Source organism: Phacochoerus africanus, chromosome X (genome assembly GCF_016906955.1).
Source record: "Phacochoerus africanus isolate WHEZ1 chromosome X, ROS_Pafr_v1, whole genome shotgun sequence".
NCBI lineage: Eukaryota > Metazoa > Chordata > Mammalia > Artiodactyla > Suidae > Phacochoerus > Phacochoerus africanus.
The window spans coordinates 36,568,498-36,588,013 of NC_062560.1; the positions used below are offsets into that span (position 1 = coordinate 36,568,498).

General features: G+C 42.1%; 1 protein-coding gene across 1 annotated transcript in view; it reads left to right on the top strand.

Moving 5' to 3' along the window:
* Window positions 1-3,447: 3,447 nt before the first annotated feature.
* OTC (ornithine transcarbamylase) overlaps window positions 3,448-19,516 on the top strand; it is a 67,297-nt gene continuing 51,228 nt past the window's right edge. The window contains exons 1-3 of the mRNA XM_047764630.1: window positions 3,448-3,736; window positions 16,461-16,599; window positions 18,018-18,099. Of these exons, the coding sequence (XP_047620586.1) occupies window positions 3,660-3,736; window positions 16,461-16,599; window positions 18,018-18,099 (298 nt within the window). The 5' untranslated portion in view covers window positions 3,448-3,659. The remainder of the gene's footprint in view (window positions 3,737-16,460; window positions 16,600-18,017; window positions 18,100-19,516) is intronic.

The window sequence follows — 19,516 nt, forward strand, 5'->3', positions numbered from 1 at the left end:
TCTTAAACAGTGGTTATAACTGGATTACGGTTTTCAAAACACAATGCAAATAATGACATATGGCCCCTTGTCTGCCCCAGCTCTAAAACTTTAATAATCATCCTTTGGCTATAGATTAAATTCTTAACTCCATAATCTGGATTTCAGGGCGCCCAACAATCTGGTCCCATTCTTCCTTCCCAAATCTTGGGAGAATCCTCCTTTCTGGGTGGGAGTTAGCAGTGGCGGACTGGAGCCAACCAACAGTGGCTTGTAAGAGCCAATCTTTTGCCGCTCTTCCCAACTTTGTGCTCAGTAGTGTCACTTTGGTAGCTTGAAGCTGTCCATCGTGGGAGTATTTATACCACACAAATTGGTCAATACCAAAAAGCCAGAGCTTTTATCTTTTTTTTTTTTTGGAAGAGTTGGTTATTAAATATTTACCATTGCACCTCCAGTTGCAGGGTCACCAGGACCAAATCGGACAGTGAGTGTGTGATGTGCTATAGGGCACAATGCTGTTGACCCTGAAAGCCCAGGTACAAAGCAGAGATGGGGGGACCGGGGCGGTGGGGGGGCGGCGCGGGGAAAATAAGAAGAAAAACATTGAAAAACTGTTGAGAAGTAGACCTGGGCAAAGATTGGGTTCCCATAGAAGCTGACATTGAGAAAGGGATTTGGGTTCAAGTGGTTTATTTGGGAGATGATCCCAGGAAACACAGGTAGGGGAGGGAGGGAAGAGAGACAGGGAAGGGAAGGTGGCTGACAGAGGGTGCAGGGATAGGCAGGTTACTACTGCGGGCAATCAAGCCTGGGTCCCACGGGGGACCTTTGGGGGAGAGAGTAAAACACGCCTCGTGGTTGCCCACACAGGGATGAGGACTCTGAGGAGTTCACCCTCAGCCAGAGAGTTGTGGGCACATGCACTAAGAAGTGGCAGGAATGCGGGGGAAGACTGAATGCCAAGGGCATACATACAGGGCGTGGACATTCATGGTTTTGTGTTTTTCATAGTGGCCTCGGTGATGGTGGGGCTTCATTTAATTAGTCAGCAATGGAGTGGACCCACCCCTTTAGTTGTTGTACGCCACACACCCTATTTGTTCCTTCCTCTGGGTCTCTCACGCCTTCCCTCCTTGCCTGTGATAGCCTTTGTAGCCCCCTCCAGTTTTGACAATTCTCAAATCCCTCCCAATTCATCAAGGATGAGGGCCATGTCTTCCAGGAACCCCATCTAATCCCCAACCACCAATGATGGAAGCTGGAGGAGGGATAAGCTGGGGGTCCCATGGGGTCTGAAGCAAAGGAACAGGTTAGGATGCCTGAGGTCAGGGGACAGAGACAGAAGCTCTGCTCCGGAAGCATTCTAGATGGTGCAGTCCATGTGGGAACCATCATTCCTGGTTATCACTATACCCCTCCGAGCCCACCCGGCACAGAGCCCTGGCCTCTTGGTGGTGCTGGCAGAGAAAGATGAGTGGGAGGAGGGCTGGGTGAACAAAAGGAACTCGGTGAGGAGCCAAACGAAGCAGTCAGAGTGGAATTAAAGGAGTCACGGGGGGAGGGGGGAGGGACCGTAAGAGCACCTGCGTGAATTCTGAAGACAAATGTCAAACCTCGTATGGTGTTTTTCCACCTGTGACCCAGAGGTCCGTAGAAATAGCTGGTCTTTGGAACTTCAGCGCCTTTGCCTTTAAGCTCATCCCACTTGTGGTCCAAAGTCTCTCTTCCAGTCTCTCTGGGGCTTATGGGAGGGCTTGGTTTTCCTTTGCCTCTTCGGGGGGGGGGGGGGGACTGAGCTCCTCCTTCCACAGGATCCTGAGTGTTTATGAGTTGCTTTGGCATCTCAGAAGTGCTGCCCACGTCCTCTTCCTCAGCGCGGCAGACGCCTCTCAATTTCTCGCTGCGCATTGTTCAGATGAGCTGTTTGTGTGGGTAGCACACTTGACTGAAGATGTGGGCGTCATCTTAGCACGCAGGTTACCCTCTTCTCTCTTAGTCTCCCCGCAAACATCCAGTTTCCTTCCCTGTTTTGCCTCTGCCACAGTGCTTTAACGTGATCTTTTCAAACAAAGCGGCCATCTCTTCGCCCACGTGGAGCAGTCACTCTATGCCTTCTCACCTCTGTGCCACTGCAAACACTTGCCTCTGCTTGGAATAGTCTTTCCAGAATGGAAGCTTTGGCAGAGGTTTGGAAATTTCTGTCTTTTCCTCTCTTTTTCCATATTCTTTCTTTCTTTCCTTTTTTTCTTTTTATGGCTGCACCTGGGGCATACGGAAATTCTCAGGCTAGGGGTCAACTCGGACCTGCAGCTGCTGGCCTACACCACAGCCACAGCAATGCCAGATCCGAGCCGCATCTGCAATCCACGCCATGCCCTGCGGCAATGCTGGATCCTTAATCCCCCCGCAAGGCCAGGTACTGAACCCACATCCTCATGGAGGCTATAGCAGGTTCTTAACCCACTGAGCCACAATGGGAACTCCCGCAATCGTTCCCTCTCTTTTTCCCGCATCACGCTGAGTAGAAGGGAATAGTGTCAGTAAATTTCTCTGCTAATATTGTGACATCATGACCATCTCTGCCCCTAAAGTGGCCACAGTTGGTTTTTAGGTGACACTTTTTTTTTTTTTTTGCATTCCACAAATGTCTAGCAATGCTTACTTTGCCCTTTCCCTACCTCCCGCCCTCCCCAGCTTAAAGGGTTCCTCTTTCTCTGGGGTATGGCGGTGCTTCATCTGGACCTCCCCTGTGGACTTGTGTTATGGATGTGTATTTACAAATCTATGATTCTTACTGAACTGTAAACTCTGCAAAAGTGAGATCATCTTCCTTCCCTGCGAGTTCAGCCTTGCCTAGTATCTGACACAGAATAGATTTTGCAAATATACGATTTATAACTGTGCGTTGAAGGAATGAGCGTGAAGATTTGGATGGCCCCTTAGTGATGGGGAGAGGCTGCCGTGGGAGGAACATTTGGTACCTTCCCCCTACTTCTGCAGATTATGGGTTTCTGCTGGAATGAAGAGGCAGCTCCTTATTTATTGAAGACCTATTATGTGCAAGGCACAATGGGAGCTCCAGGACTGAGATCTTTTGACTCCATCTCCATCCCCGCTCCAGCTTCTTGCCACCCCAAAATTAGCTTCCGGAGCACAGCTTTCTCTTTGTTTTTGTGGAGAGGCTGGGACTTAGAGGTAGGAAAGCGACATCACTGGAAAGACTCAGGGAGGTCACGTCCACATCTGGGGTTTTGCACTGCCAATTCATATTTTCTGAATGAGTTATTTCTATGTACCTTCACAGCAGCCAGCACTGCAGTGTCTTGCATATATTATACGCTCAATGAGTACTTGTCAATTGATTTGGTACAAGTATGTGACAGCATAAATATATTATGAAAAATGAGTCTGAGCACCCAAAGAGCCAGGATTCCTTCTCAAAACACAAAACAAAATCCGAAACACAGTGGCGGAGCTTGGCTTAAAGTTCACATGCTCCTGTACCCTGCCCTGCAGTATCGCTAAGCAGGGGCGTTAGATAAGGCAGTTGAAGGGCAAGAGTACCTTTGCTCTCTCCGTGCAATTGAAAGCATTTTAGCTCTCAGGTGGACCCCACTCAGCTTTCAGGTGCCGCGTTTTCAAGAGCCCAGAGGCAACCTTTTCACCATCAAAGGAAGATGCTGTTTAATTTGAGGATTCTATTGAACAAGTCAGCCCTTAGACACAGTCACAATTGCGTGGTGCGAAATTTTCGGTAAGTGACAGCCAGAGACTTGAGTCTGACTTAGGAACCATGGTGCTAAATGAAATTCTATTCTGCAGAGGAGTGCAGCCGCCGAAGGCCTCTTTCTGCAGCGTGGAGGGCCAGGTTTGACCCTTACTGGGGACAGCTGTCTCTAATTCCAGCTGAGCTTGCATTGCTCAGTCCCCTGTAATCAGATTTCATGGGGCGCCGGGGGGGTGGGGGTGGGGGGCCAACTGCGGCAAGTATGAGACTAAATGCTCTTGACATCTTCCATTTGTGTACATTCTAAAGGAGCCACCGGCTGAAGGAAATGAGAGGAACTCATTTCCACAGGGCCTTCAGCTTGGATTTGGGTTTGCTTGAAAACAACATATCATTCTAGGGCATGGGGATTGATTCGTTGTTTAAAAAAAAACAAAACAGACCCCCAAAGAACGACTAGATAAATATTTACAAAGCTGCTGCAAAGGAGTCTTGTAGGTGATGAGGATAATGACATTTTTCAAAGAAAATCCAAATTTGAGATCTGTTTCTGAAATGTTTGATAGCACGTGAAAGGGGGCTGTCTCCAACAGATTCATTATAAAAGCTGCATTCTGCTCACGGCTACTGGGCACGCGTGCAGGGGAAGGCGGTGAGGAGAATGTCTCTGGGGAAGGGGACAGGGGCGATGGGTTAAGCAGGGAAGCAAGGCCAGTGATAGATGTTCACATATGGAGACAGAGCCAAGTCATTCTGGCTTATTATACACAAGTTAACTTGAATTTGATGCCAACGAAAATAGCCTGTTTGTGGCCCATCAGACATACACTGTACATCTGCTTTAATTATTGAAGAAAAGAGCACACTGATCAGAAGTAAAGAATTCCCATGTCAAAAATAAGGATTAAATGCCTTGCTCCCTGGGTCGCCATGCAGGTACTCTTTTGATGATGAAGCTCCCTTCCCAGATGCCAAGGCCATATTGACTTGCTGTGGGCCTAGTGGTCTGTTCTTCTTCTTCTTCTTCTTCTTTTTTTTTTTTTTTTTGAAACATTGAAGAAATGTAAAACCTGACTTGTCTAATGTTCTTAATGTTCTTTGTTCTGACAAGATAGAAAACTGTGCTGAAAACCATGTTTCTCTGGAACAGTTTCTCAGAATAATCTGGGAAGATGGCTTTCAGGCTAGCCCTTAGTTTGGCTCAAATTTAAAAATTCTTTTCTATTCTTAGTATAGATTGTTTATGGGTTCTTTTCATTGACACCATCAAATTTGAACATTGTTGCCTATTAACAGCCAGAGTTTTCCCAGTGCCTCCTGACAACCTAAACCAACTCAAAATGACCTCGCTGACTTGCAAAAGTTAGTAGCGTCTAGTCTGAAGTTTTCTCCCACTGTTAGGAAATGGTCCTGTGACTGTGGCCCTGGGCCTCTCTTCTCGGGGCCACCTGACAGCTCTGGACTCTCTGGACGCCACCATCAGCAGCACTCAGAAGCCAGAATGACAGTATAAATGATACTGTAAATTAAGCCCATAGTATTAGACCTAGGTGGGACCTCCGAGCCACAGAATAATGCCTACTCTTACTTTACAGATAAGGTCAATGAGGCCCAGAGAGATTACTGATTAGGGCCAGAGTTAGGTCACATAAGCCAAGAATCCGAAGAAAAACTCAGGTTTTAGAGTCTAAAGAAGTGAGTTCAAGGCCTGGCACCACCGCTCTCTGGCAATATAACTTTGAGCAAGTCACTAAATTATTCTGTGATGTTGCTTCACCTATAACATGGGAGAAAGAGTAATACCTGTTCTGCCTACATCACAGGGCGCTTCAATCATAGAGTTAATAAAAGCTTACTGAGCACCTACTTTGCGCCCTGCCCTAAGCAAAGTGTTGGAAGTAAGTGGTAAATAAGGTAAATGCGTTATTTCATTCCAGACACATGAAGTCACAGTCTAGGGATAATCAGTGAGATAATGTGTATGAAAACTGTAAGATGACAGTTCATTATTTTATCATTCCATCCCACTGAGTTATAGCACAAAATTTTATTCCAGAGTTTTTAACAAGAAGCATCTCTGAGCTGCAGACAGTCAACAGAATGAATAACCAACGCTTGGAGCATAAACTTAAGACTTTGGTTTGAAAATCACAGTGATGATTGATTTTTTTTTTTTTTACCATGATTACAGGTCAAAATGTTGCAAGTAAAACCTCTTCTCAATATTTAGGCATTTTTTGATATTTACTGATCTTCTAATTTCTATATCCACTAGCCAGACTCTGATTCTGAAAATCCTGGCTAGCCATCTCTCACAGCGAAGGGGGCTGGGGCAAAAACATGGGTAAATCAGCCTAAATCCATATCTGCTATCTGAAAATAGGAAAGCCTCGAATCACCCAGGTTATGAGAAACTAAGAGCATCTTTGCTGAAAAATGGCACAGCAGTGAAATGGTATCATTTTCATGTGGCGTGTTTTTCTTTCTATGCTTTAGTCAGCCACACTACCTGCCAGCTAGATGAATGCAGAATCGCTGATCTTCGATAAGACCTACAGCCTTTGACAACCCCTTAACAATAGAAAATCTTCTCATCGTCTCTGCGTGTACAGTACTACTTGATTTTCAGCGTTCCATAGAGAGTCCATTTTTTCCCTCCCCCTGTCTGTTGTCTTTCTTGGGAAAGGTGGAGGGCCCTTGTTACAAAATACACGACGTGAGTTTAGCATGAGACAGTGATAGGAAATACATGATTAGGGTTTGGCAATGCCACAAAATAGGGACTGTGCAGTTTTGAATTGAGCAGCCACATTGCCATGGATGTGATAAAATAACCACTCAAGTGAGGCTGAAGCCATCTATGCAGGCTCCTGGATCAATCGTTTTTAGTCAATTATTATTATTATTTTGCAAAATCAATAGGATCAGATCCCAAGACTGCCAAAAACACCCAATCCATAGGCTTTTCATCTCACAAACAAGGCTCTAGAGCCTGGCCGTGTTTGGATAATAGAGAGTGTCCTATGATTTGTTGCCTATGAAGGAAACCACTTATAGCTTTTAAAGAAAGCACTACAAAAATATCTTTCTTTATCAGAGAAGACCCATTTGTAAGTGCAGTTCAATTTCATCTCACAAATAGAAATTTCTTCAGGGAATATTGAGCTAAGCCACCCAATTCTGTGGAGGTTATGGATTGGAGCCGGAGGTGACTGGTGTTCAGGTATTTCATTCCAGAACTCTCTAAGGGCTTACAGAACTCATTATGCTCCCTTCATCCCACACACATGCCCGTCTATACACGCGTGCACACACAGACGAAGCGATTACGGGTCATCTACACTTGTGCGTAGAGGGCAGACAAGAGTCCTCTTGATTATTCACATTTTCCATCATCACTGGAAATGAATGCCCTTTTCAAAACATATTTCTTGACTTCAGAAAACTATTCGAGGCATGAAACCAGGAATGAAATGGGCGCATGATATTTCCCTTGGTCAACAGTAGAAATGAGGTTTTCTTTCTAGCTTATGATTTCTAGTAATTTCGTAATTTAGGATAAAAGAAGTAGAGGTGGCCACAGATTTTCGACAGTTTCAGGTTTCCAGCCCTTTAATAATAGGTCTGTACAAGCTAATCCTCATCCCACGCTTCGATTTTCAGATGAGCGGAAAGTTTTCCAATTTTAGCATATTGACGATCTAAGGTATCTTAGGAACCATCCAGTCACCCAGTTATCAATAGCACCACATATTCATACCACATAGGAGCATGGGGCAACCGTGAGAAAGGTTGCAAGTACATTTTTATTCATAAATTATTATTGTTGTTAATAATAGAGAAATTTGGAAATGATTTGTGCTTTGACTTTCCAAATCAACAGGATCATATTCAGAGGCTTTGTGAAAGCAGAGTCCCTCTCCCTTGCACACAGTGCAATATGCCTTTCTGAGCTGGAAAGAAAGGGATGACATTAAAGTTAGGCCACTGAGCATTCAGATGGCTCCAGTATGGCCTGTGAGATATCCTGTATTTAGGAACTCCATGAGTGTGGTGGAAGACAAAGACATGCTCACTGATTTGTAGTTCATTTTCTTACTTTTTCAGATGAGGAATTAAGGCCAAAGATGGAAAACGGTCTTTCCAAGGTCATAGTGGAACTAGGACTTGAATTCGAATATTTAAAACTACTCTTCTTTTCATTCCATTGCTTTGATCATTTCGATCCTTCCAAATTGATCAAGTTGGCCAATCTACCCTTGCATAATATCCTATTTTAAAAAAGATATAGCCAAAAGATCTCAGTAAAGAAGGAAAAAAACACCAAGAAAATAAGCCTTTTGTGTCAATCTGCAATGTTAAAGAAACACCAAAATCTCAGCCATAAGGCCCACTGGCCTTCTCTTTATGCCTCCAGAAGCTAAAGTCTTTATCTCAAATTCTCCATGGGGATCAAAGTATCATTTAACGTTGAATTTTTTCCTACTCTGGCAAAGTCAGTTTTTGACTGATCACATTTTACTCGAATTAAGCTCTTTTTCTTCCAACAAAATATAATTATAAAAGGGAACCCATCCAGGTCTCCCCCACCACCCCATACTCCAAACAATTTACTAGAGTTGGAAAATGCAGACTCTAGCAATGAAAGGTTTCATTCTGCCAATTGAGAATACTCTTCCATTTTCTAGTTAGGAAGATATGTGGGTAAAGCTAACACGAGGGTCTACCATTACCTTGGCCTAACTTCTTAGCATTCAGTGATTCGGGGTTGAGAAATCTCTGTAATTATTTTTTCAAGGGATAAAATTAATGTAACAAATGAGTCTTCCCTTTTTCAAAAGCTCTGGCTTTAACCAGACTACAATGACAGCTTTGATGGAAAATCTGTATGCGGTTCCCATTGGGTTTTTTTTATAACGACTTTTATTGTTTCCATTATAGCAGGTTTACATTTTTTGCAATGATTTTTATTTTTTCCACTATAGCTGGTTTACATTTTTAAATTTTATAATGATTTTCATTTTTTCCATTATAGCTGCCCATCGTTTTCTCCAATATTATATCTTCCCTGTTATGTGTTGGCTGAAGAATGAAACTGGGGTTTAGGCCTGGTTTACCAAGGAGATATACTGGAGTAGAAGGAGACCAAGCATTTTCTGGGAACACTAAAATAGTGATTCTGGCCTTGGTTTGAGTGCTCCTGAACCAGAGTAGGCTGCTTCCAACTGAAGCATGAGGGTCTCTAGGAGACCCTAACAGCCATTTAGTTCAGCAGTTTTACCTGGCCAACTCGAGGGTTGGTTTCTCACCAGAAAGCAAGAAACCTGTAGGGGAGGCATTTTGACACAGCACAATTCTGGAGCTTTTTCTACTTTTCTCTAATTTTTAAGTAGCTTAGAAAAGAAGTGTGGCAGCTCCATTTTGGAGCCAGTGGGACGTCTATGAGGAGACAGTAAACAGGACAGGAATCTAAACTGGAACCATTGTGTTTGCTTTTCTTCTAGTGATAAATTTTCCTGGTTAGCTCTTGATATCTATGAAAAACAGCTCTTTTTCCCAAGCCAACATTTCCTGCCCCACCTCCTGGACAGAATTGAGAAAGGTAATGGCTACTCTAATGGTTTTTCCATGGTGTAAACTGGATGACCCCCTTCTGCAGGTGCACTATTCAAAAAAAATCTTCCAGTTAAATACTCAAACCCTCACAGGCTGGTATGACAGAGGGTCAGAGCTACCTCTTCACTCTTTTTGTCTCAGAACCCTGGGGACTTATTCTCTCCAAAAGGGGTTCATGGAGAGAGGGACCCAAAATGTTGGCAGAGTTCATTCTTACTGTACTTTGGATTTGGCCCTCATAGTGCTATGGGCAAAAACTTATCCCATCAGGTGCTCTCACCAGTTTTGTAGATTTCTGCACTTGACTCGGACTGCTTTCCTTAGGATCCAAGGTTATAATGCTTTTGTTTCACATACATATGTCCAACCATTGTTCCCAGTAATGGAAATACAATTCTGGAGTGGTTGAGCCCTAAGGAACTTCAGCTTTAGCAGCATATTAGGCCACAATCAACTCTCCTCCATGACTCTTAGGCCTGGTGTTCAGCCTGGGTCCCAGCCCATACTTGCTCTTGCCTCAATATTAATTCTGTTTGGGGAGCTCTTGGTATCTTGTCATCAGACTGTAGGTAGGGCATTGAAACTCTCTCATGGGGAATCTCTGTAAATTTATTCCCAGAAATCTGCTGAATTTCTTATACAAATCGATTTACTTCTTCCTCATTCATTCCTTCATTCACTCATTTACTTAAGAAGTATTTATTGAATGTCTACTATATCCCAGACATTGCAATCAGCACTGGGATATATTAGCGAATAAAACAGGCAAGATTCCTGACATCATGGATCATAAAATCTAATGGGAAGATTCAAAGTAAGTAATAAATAGACACAGAAATAGATATTAAAATTTGTGATAAGTGTTATGGGCAAATTGAAGGCAAAGTGGAGACCGCTTAGCACAATCAGGGAAGGAATCTCACAGGAGGTGTTATTTAAGCTGCCAGCCTAGCCATGAGAAAAAGCCAGGCTTGAGGGCTGAGGGGAGAGTGTTCTGGACAAGGAGAGTTATATGATAAGAGTCGGAGTTCCTGTCATGTCTCAATGGTTAGTGAACCCGACTAGTATCCATGAGGATGCGGGTTTGATCCCTGGCCTCGCTCAGTGGGCTAAGGATCCAGCATTGCCGTGAGCTGTGGTGTAGATCACAGATGTGGCTTGGATCTGGTGTTGCTGTGGCTGTGGTGTAGGCCATCAGCTACAGCTCGGATTTGACCCCTAGCCTGGGAACCTCCTCATGCCATGGAGGCCCTTAAAAGAAAAGGAAGGGAAAGGAAAGGAAGGGAAAGGAAAGGAAAGGAAAGGAAAGGAAAGGAAAGGAAAGGAAAGGAAAGGAAAGGAAAGGAAAGGGAAGAAAAGAAAAGAGTCCTATAATGGGAAAGCATCCAGGGTGTAGGCATGGTCCTTTGCATGGTCCCAATGTGCAGGAATTTCAATTACTACAGTTTAGTTAAATAATACCAGTCTTGCAAGTGCACAGTTCAGATTTCAGTTGCATAGAGTCAAAACTTAATGGCCAGCTCTTCAGTCCACAAACCACTATGTAAAGAACAAATGCACATTATGGTCAGTGACCAATCACATCACTTCTTTCAAAGTCTGCTGGCAATTGCTCCCTGTGCAGCTGTGATTCAGTTCACATAGAGACAGCAAAGAGTATAGCTGTTCTGCCTTCTTTTCTCCCAGGGATAAAGCCCATGCAACATTTTATAAAAATGAATAATCAAAAGAAGGAATTGTCTGACAGAGATGAAAGTGCAGCAGAGAAATAAAAAAAGACAACCCTGGCAGTTAAATTTGAACCGAATGCAAATGTATTGATAGAAGAAATAGCCGACTGTGGGATCATTGACCCTGCTATTACTTGAGAGGTTTTAGCTCTGTAGTTAGAGGAACTTAGTGAAGACAAAGTTACCGACATAAATGAGTACAGTGGTTGTGACAAAAAGTATGAAGATGTTACAGAAGAAGTGATGCCAGCAAAACACTTCACATTAAAGGAATTCTCAGAGAGATTTCACAACATTGAGAGTCAAAGGAGAAATGTTGGAAGTTGATCCAAATTAAGGAAGAATTATGACAATGTACCAAAGCACAAAAAAGATGCTTGTTCTGACGATCAGTCGTGTGATAAGAAGACAGCATGCACTTGTCAAACTACTCAACAGTTTTTACAAAGAAATAAAACACTATAATGCTAGCTGTTTCTAATGTTTGAAATGACATTGTACTAAATATACAGTGTACAGTGTATCTCAGTTTTTACTATTTTTCATCTCCTTATGCCTTTATAACAGACAATAAGAGAGTTTTTAATGTTTTGATAAAAAAAATTTGTCACAGAACAGTTGTGATTTTTTCCAGGATTAGTAAGGTTGCTTTGCAAAGTTTCAGATTTAATCGTTATTTACAGTCTCTTACTGAGGTGCATAGCCAGAACTGCCTGTCTTTTTTTTTTTTCTGACTGTACCCATGGCATGTGTATGTTCCTGGGCCAGGGATCAAACCTGTGTCACAGCAATGACCTGAGCTGCTGCAGTGATAACACCAGCCCCTTAACCTGCTGTGCCACATGGGAATTCCTGTCTGTATTTTTAAAAAATCGTATCTGCTAACATTTACTGATTTATTGGAGGTGTGATCCCACCCCAACAGGAGTGAGGGCAACATTATCAACTGCTGCCATGTGGAGGCTAGACTCACAAAGAACTATTCTTCTAATCACTCGTGGGCTAAGGAAAATAATTTGAAATAACATTTCTGTCACTATATAAATTTGAAAATGAAAGGAAGATTCAAGCAGGATATTGGTGTCTTCTACCTTTTTATTTCTCCACTGATAGATTTGAGTTGAAGGACAGACATGATCGCAATAGCAGAACACTAGCCCTAACCCCAAACCTAACCCTACCTCCAAATTAGAAACTTCTTGAAGTTTGTAAGGACACATTGGAGAAAGCCTCAGAGACCTTTGACCTCGCCCAAACTGTCTTCTGTTTGGGTAATAGGAGCCAGAAGTTGGAGCTTTACTGAAGTAGCTAAAGATGTTGCTGAGCCTCCTCTTTCACCGTTATTTTCCCATTTCCTTTCATGGAAAGAGGGGAGACAAATTCAGTTTCCTGTCAAATGTTCACTTCCAATTATTTTTCTCCGAGATTCAACACCGCCACCACAATTCGAAAATCTACAATTGAAGCACTTAGTCCTGTGAGTATTTAGAGGGGAGTAGATACAGCAGAGTCTTGCGGGGGCTGAAAGTGGGGAAGGGTAGCGAATTCCTTAAGTGCTCAAGTTTGGAGACTCAGCTTTTGTGGGTCCCCAAATAACGAGAAATCTGAGCTTGAGCTCTAGGTAATAGAAAAGCGCCTGAAAAATTAGCTCGTGAGGTTTTTTTTTCACCTATTATTGTTGATGGATGTGAATTCAACAACTATAGTGCTGTTTCCCAAATCCCTTGAATCCTAGGGATTGGGGTTTTCCAGAAAAGTTTCTTTTTCTTACCCTTTTAAAAATAATATTGGAAGAAGTCTTAAGCCATGAATATGAATGTGTTACTGTAATATATAGAGTCAAGAGCGTTTATCTTCTGTAATTTTTACGTTGTTTGGACCTTATTCCAGAAGCAAAAATATTCCCAAAGCTGCCCTAAATGTGAATTGGGAAAGATTAAGATTAATCTGCCATACCTCCATTCTCGCCCAGACATGTTAAACCTGTTTACAGATCCCCAGAAGAAGAATTCACTTGACCCAGGAAAATGCATGAATTATCAGACAAAGGATTTACGTCTCAACGATATCAGTGCTCATATATCCCAAGTGTTGCTTAATATGATCACTAATCGATATTATCAGAACCAAACATAAAACCGTAATACATATGTAAGAACAAATTTCCTGCCGAATCGCCATGTCTCTAAAGTTATCAAGTTGTTACCTGCTACTATCCAGGTCTTGGACACAGTGTTATACTAGGGTTCCAATAGAAGGAAGAAAATGAAGATTTGTTCTAGGAAGTTCTTTAGCCAGCATTTTTTTTTTTTTAAATTCAGTTCCTCATTTTCTTTCTTTCTTCCCGCCTTTCCTCTCTTCTTTCTTTCTTTCTTTCTTTCTTTCTTTCTTTCTTTCTTTCTTTCTTTCTTTCTTTCTTTCTTTCTTTCTTTCGTTTTCTTTCTTTCGTCTTTTTAGGGCCACAGCTGCAGCATATGGAGGGTCCCAGGCTAGGGGTCGAATCAGAGCTACAGCTGCCAGCCTCCACCACAGCTCATGGCAATGCCGGATCCTTAACCCACTAAGCGAGGCCAGGGATTGAACCTGTGTCCTCACAGACACCAGTCGGGTTCATTTCCACTGAGCCACGACAGGAACTCCAGCAAGTTTTTTTTTGGTGTATTTCTAAATTTATCTTAAAAATATTTGAGTCTTCTTAGTATAGGCTTTAACATTTTATTTTTCTTTATGTTTTGTCATGTGCATAATTTATTAGAATAGTAACACATATTGTATAAGTAAGTGAACACACATTGTGGATCCATGTTCAAAATGTTTTTATTTTTATTTTTTGGCTGCACTCGAGGCGTGTGGAAATTCCTGAGCCAAGGATCCAATCTGTGCCACAGTAGCAGTAACACCTACCCTTAAAATGGGAACTCCTTAAAATGTTTTAATGTTAGGTCTGTAATAAAAAGTTGAGGACCCCTGCTTTAAAGAAGTTTCCATTTGGAGAATATATTAATCACATATATTTAAAAGTTGAAGACATTGTCGATCTTTGAAATAGGAATGTTGACTAAAATTGTGATGCACACATAAGCTGAAAACACTAATTTCTACTGTAATTGAATATGTCATTCGTATCTTATATTCAATCAATCAATCAACCATCAGCCAACTAATCCACAAACCCGCGATCTTTATGGAAGTTCCTTTCCTTACTGGCTAGAATACCTGAAGGGCTTAATCTCTCCAAAGGTCTACGGAAAAATATCTATTCCCCTGTTGAACACTAACTGAACCAATAGACTCTGCCAGAAAGTTGGACAGTTAGTGAAATAGTCATTTGTGTAAGTTTTTTTAAATCATGCAATAGAAACAACAAACTGAGTGAATATGTGATTTTCCTACCCATCATCTTGTCATCACTGCAAAAAGACATACATAAATTCCACTAGAGAATTTACTCTTCATGCCGAGTAGCACAAGCTTTTTTCTTAGGCTGGAATTCAAGCATGAGCATTTTGTGACAATTGTTTTACTTCTAGTAAAATTAATGTTTAATAGATGTGGTGAATCCTAATTTGTCTTTGGTTATTCGTAATTTCTAGTGGTATACAATATAATTACTGTTAGATAAAGATCACACGGAGAAGACTGAAAGAATAAATGCTACCTATTTTATACACTGATTATTCCAAGTAATAATTATTGTTATCATAAGGTAACAGAATGTTAAAATGGGACTCTCAGTTTCTGCCCAGGCCCAATAAATGCTGACTCTTCCCTCATTCCAGCGTGAGATGGTAGATACTAAAACAGGACTTGCAAAGGAGATACACAAGAATTCGTTCTGCCATTGGTGACTACCTCCAGCTTCTAAAATGGATTGCAGAAGCCAAGAGAAAGTTGCCAATCATTATAATAATGGCTAAAATTCATCAGATACTTGTTATATGTCAGACACTGTATGATTTCCACGTATTAAAAGCACTTCATCCTTACAACAAACCTCTAAGATCATTATACTCATTTTCTTGCTTTCTGTTTTTGCTTTTTTTCTTTTTTTTTTTTTAATCTTTTTAGGGCCGCACCTGTGACATATGGCGTTTCCCAGGCCAGGGGTCTAATGGGAGCTGTAGCCATTGGCCTATGCCACAGTCAGCAATTCCAGATCTGAGCTGCATCTGTGACCTAGACCACAGCTCACGGCAATGCTGGATCCTTAACCCACTGAGGGAGGCCAGGGATCAAACCTGTGTCCTCATGGATACTAGTCAGATTTTGTTTCTGCTGAGCCACGACAGGATCTCCTATTATACTCATTTTCTAGGTGAGAAATTTAGGTGCAGAGAGAGCTTAGGTAACTTGCCCAAAGCTGCACAGCTGGCAGGTAACAAAGCCACTCATATGGTTATTTCCAGCAGAGGAGAGTTCAACCTCTTTCCTCAAAGTTTTCTTTCAACATTCAAAATACTGGCTACCTAAAATGTAAACCACAGCCACATCGATTCTAAGGCATTAGCACTTTGCAGAGACACACGAGGCTACATGCAATTTGTTATGTTTTAAGAATTAAACAATGAATTACCTGTCGACTAAAAAAATACATGCACAACCTAAAAAGTTGAGAGTTATGTTTTATTTGGTGGACAAAACTGAGGACTTTAGCCCGGGAGGCAGCATCTCAAGTAACCCTGAGAAACCTGCTCCGATGAGGTGAGGGGGGAGCTAGGATATATAGGAATTTTGCAACAAAGGGCTTTTAGTTGAAACCAAAGATTACTGCTGATAACAGAAAAACTAGATATCTCAAGTTAAGGAATGTAGTGCTTTTCTCTGTACGGGAAGATGCAAAGGTCTGGGGCTCACTGAAATCATTCCTTTGGTATGCACCTGAGCTAGCTGAGGCCACTATCCCGTGTTTTTTGTTTTTTTTTTTTGCGTGTGTGTGTGTGTGTGTGTGTGTGTGTGTGTGTGTGTGTGTGTGTCTTTTTGCCATTTCTTGGGCTGCCTCCGAGGCATATGGAGGTTCCCAGGCTAGGGGTCCAATCAGGCCTGTAGCCACCGGCCTACGCCAGAGCCACAGCAACGCGGGATCCCAGCCACGTCTGCAACCTACACCACAGCTCACGGCCACGCTGGATCCTTAACCCACTGAGCAAGGCCCAGGATCGAACCCGCAACCTCATGGTTCCTAGTCAGATTTGTTAACCACTGAGCCACAATGGGAACTCTGTATCCTGTGTTTTCACATCCTGAGTCTCCTCAAGGGTGCACCTGCTCACCCTTGGAGGTGGCTGCAATTGCTGGTGACTATGACATCTTTTGTTTACTGATATGGAAGGCAATATTTTATTTTCACATGGAACATGGGTTTTTTTCCTTAAATATATCTTTCTCTTTCTCTTTCATTTTTGTAGATGTGGACAACCACTACAAAATAAAGTGCAGCTGAAGGGTCGTGACCTCCTCACTCTAAAGAACTTTACAGGAGAAGAAATTAAGTATATCCTATGGCTATCAGCTGATCTGAAATTTAGGATAAAGCAGAAAGGAGAGGTTTGTAGCATTTCTGTATTACCGTCCACTGCTACCAATTAGCCTTTTTAAAGAAAGAAAGAGGGAAAAGAAAATACATTAAAATTCCTAAGCAATAGCTAAGTAATGAATCCACACAGTCAAGGTAATTGATTATGACTGAGTGTAAGAGCATAGCAAAAGCATAAAAATCAGTTATTCAATGACAAGTCATTGCATTTCTTTCATGTGGAATGTTGAAATTCATTATTAACTGAATCAGAACCTAAGGAATCATAGTTCTGGAAAGACTTTATTTTCATACCTTCTTTCTTCTCGAAGTGTGTTTTCTCCCAAGTTAAAAATAAGGATGATACATTTTTTTCTAGCAAAAAATTTCAATTCTGGATGAATGTCAGATATATCATCATTAGGATAATTTCAAAAAATTCAGGATGATGTGACAGAGTTAAAAAATTTTAGATTAGCCAAGAAACAATTAAGTGGTAACCAAGCAGGAGAAGAGATGGGATATGGTGCTTGGCTGTAAGCATCATTCTGCATTTTGAGAAATTTATGTTTGAAACACGCTTAATTAATGCAGCAGCTTCATTTAGATTGCTTAATTGTGAAAGCATTTTCGTATTCCAAGCTTGTTGGAAAGCATTCGAAAGAGATGGTTTCAGGTTGAGAAAGTTTTTACAAAACCTTGACTTTCTTATCTAGTTCACTAGCTCTCCCAGATCCTGAGAATGAACTGAACACAGGAGTGACTCCAAGTGCTATGAGTTCCTATAGAAGACCTTGAAATAAGGAGAAAAGGCCCCCCAAGAGCCCCAAACTTTGTTTTTCACGTTTTGTGGCGAGGAAGTTTAGCCAGCAGGAATCTATTTGTTCCAGAACTCACCCTGTCGGGAAGTCCACCTACAGAAGAGGAAGGAGGAAGAGCCCTGCCCCACACCCAAAGTCTCCAGATTGTTTCCAAATGATAATGAAAAAGTAGCTGAAACGGTGGGACTTCATCTTTAGAGGCTTGAAGATCCCATGGTGCGAGAGAGTAGCACGTTCCTAGCTGAGAAAACGCTTCCTAACCAAGCACCTTCAAAGAGGTCATTGAACATGGGTCAAGGTTTCCAAGGGTTTACACAAGAAGATGGTTCCAGTGTGAAAGGGTCATATACTTTGGAATGAATGTTCAGGTGGATCTTGGAGCAACGAACACGACTTTCTCATTCCATGTCAATAAACTGTGGGAGGTCCTGTTCCCTTCCCCCATTTGTACAGACCCTGCAAAGAACAATTTAAATTCACTTTGTAAATAACATCAGAATGCTTCTTTGGGGAATAGTGTTCATCTACATTTTCTGATTATGTAAAGAATAAGTTTGGAAACATAATCCTTGATGTTGGATATTAAATGTATATTTCATTTTAATTGTATTCTTACCCTTGATTTTCAGTATTTGCCTTTATTGCAAGGGAAGTCCCTCGGCATGATTTTTGAAAAAAGAAGTACTCGAACAAGATTGTCTACAGAAACAGGTGAGTCCGAGGACAAACCTGGACTTGTGTTGGGGAGGGGCTAGAGGTGAGGATCTGGAGGAGTAGCTCAGTGGGGGGGGTTGGTCTGTGTCTTTGGCAACAACAAAGGGAAAACATTGTCACCACGAATAGCAGTGCCAGCCTCTGAATGTTCTTTCCAATTCTCAAAGAAACTGTGAGCAGAAAGATGAGCCTCATCTCTAGGAATTCCATGAGGACTTGAGTGGAAGCCCCAGATAGTCCTTCGTGTTCAGTACCAAATGTCAGTGGGCATAAGTTCTCAGGCCTCCAACTCATGTGAGCAAGAAATGTGGATTTTTCTAATGCGCAATGAGCTTTTTCTTGTTTGTGCCAATTTTGCTGGATGATGGAAACTTAATCTTTGCAACGTTAGGCAGTCCTTGGTCATTTAGGTGTTTACCTAAGGTCTCTTCAGCCTTTCTCCACAGTCATGGTTAAGTCCTGGAGAGTATCTCAATGCTGAGGCATCTTGGGCTATGGGGATCTGGTCATCGGTCATAAAAACATCATCATCAGATATTTGTGCTGAAATCTGCTGGGACTTTTCTATCCCTATTGGACCTTGACTGGTTCCCACTCACTGTGGAGTTTGCTTTACTATGATCACAAGACATGAGCTATCTCCCGGTCTGGCTTTCTCGATCTCTTGGCAGGTCACCATGCCACAGTAGGCACAGAGATACTGCAAGGCTCTCTCTAGTGTTCCTTCCTCTTGCTGGGTGCCAGGGAGTTCTATAACATTTGCTTCCTCCCAGAACTCTGTCTTAAAAGCAAGACATGGATGTTCTCAGCTCTCTGGTCCCCCAAACTCAGCTGAAATTTCCATCATGCTCCCCACTGTCCAGTACTTGGCCTGGAGAACAGACAGTGGTCTCGAAGGTCCATCAGTGTTTATTTCTGTTGCTAAATGCTCCTCTTCTTCCCCTTGCAGTTCCCAGTATTGGAGGCCAGGTGATAAAGCAAGAGGAAAACCTGGCTCTGTTGTTTGTGCCTGAAATCCTAGGCTGTTGAAACTCAAAATTTCTTTTTTTTTCTCAAACTATGATCCCTATAATGAGTTTCAAAAAGCTTATTTTGAAACTCATAAGCCACATATCACCCCTTCTTTCTCTCTGCATTTTTGCTCCATCAGACCTCGCTTGGATCAATAATATGACTGCAAATGGATAGGATTGAGGCGGTGGTACCATAAACAAAAACACATTGGTGATTCTCTGTACATCTTATCCTACGTACAAGCATCAGAGCTTTCTAGGGCTCAGAAGCAAACAACTATTTCATACAGTTCTTGCCTTGTAATGATCAGTAATGAGGTACCTTAAATACACAACAAAATGGAGTTCAGAGGGATTAAGTGACTTGCCGAGTTCATGCAATTAATACAAATTGTGCCAGG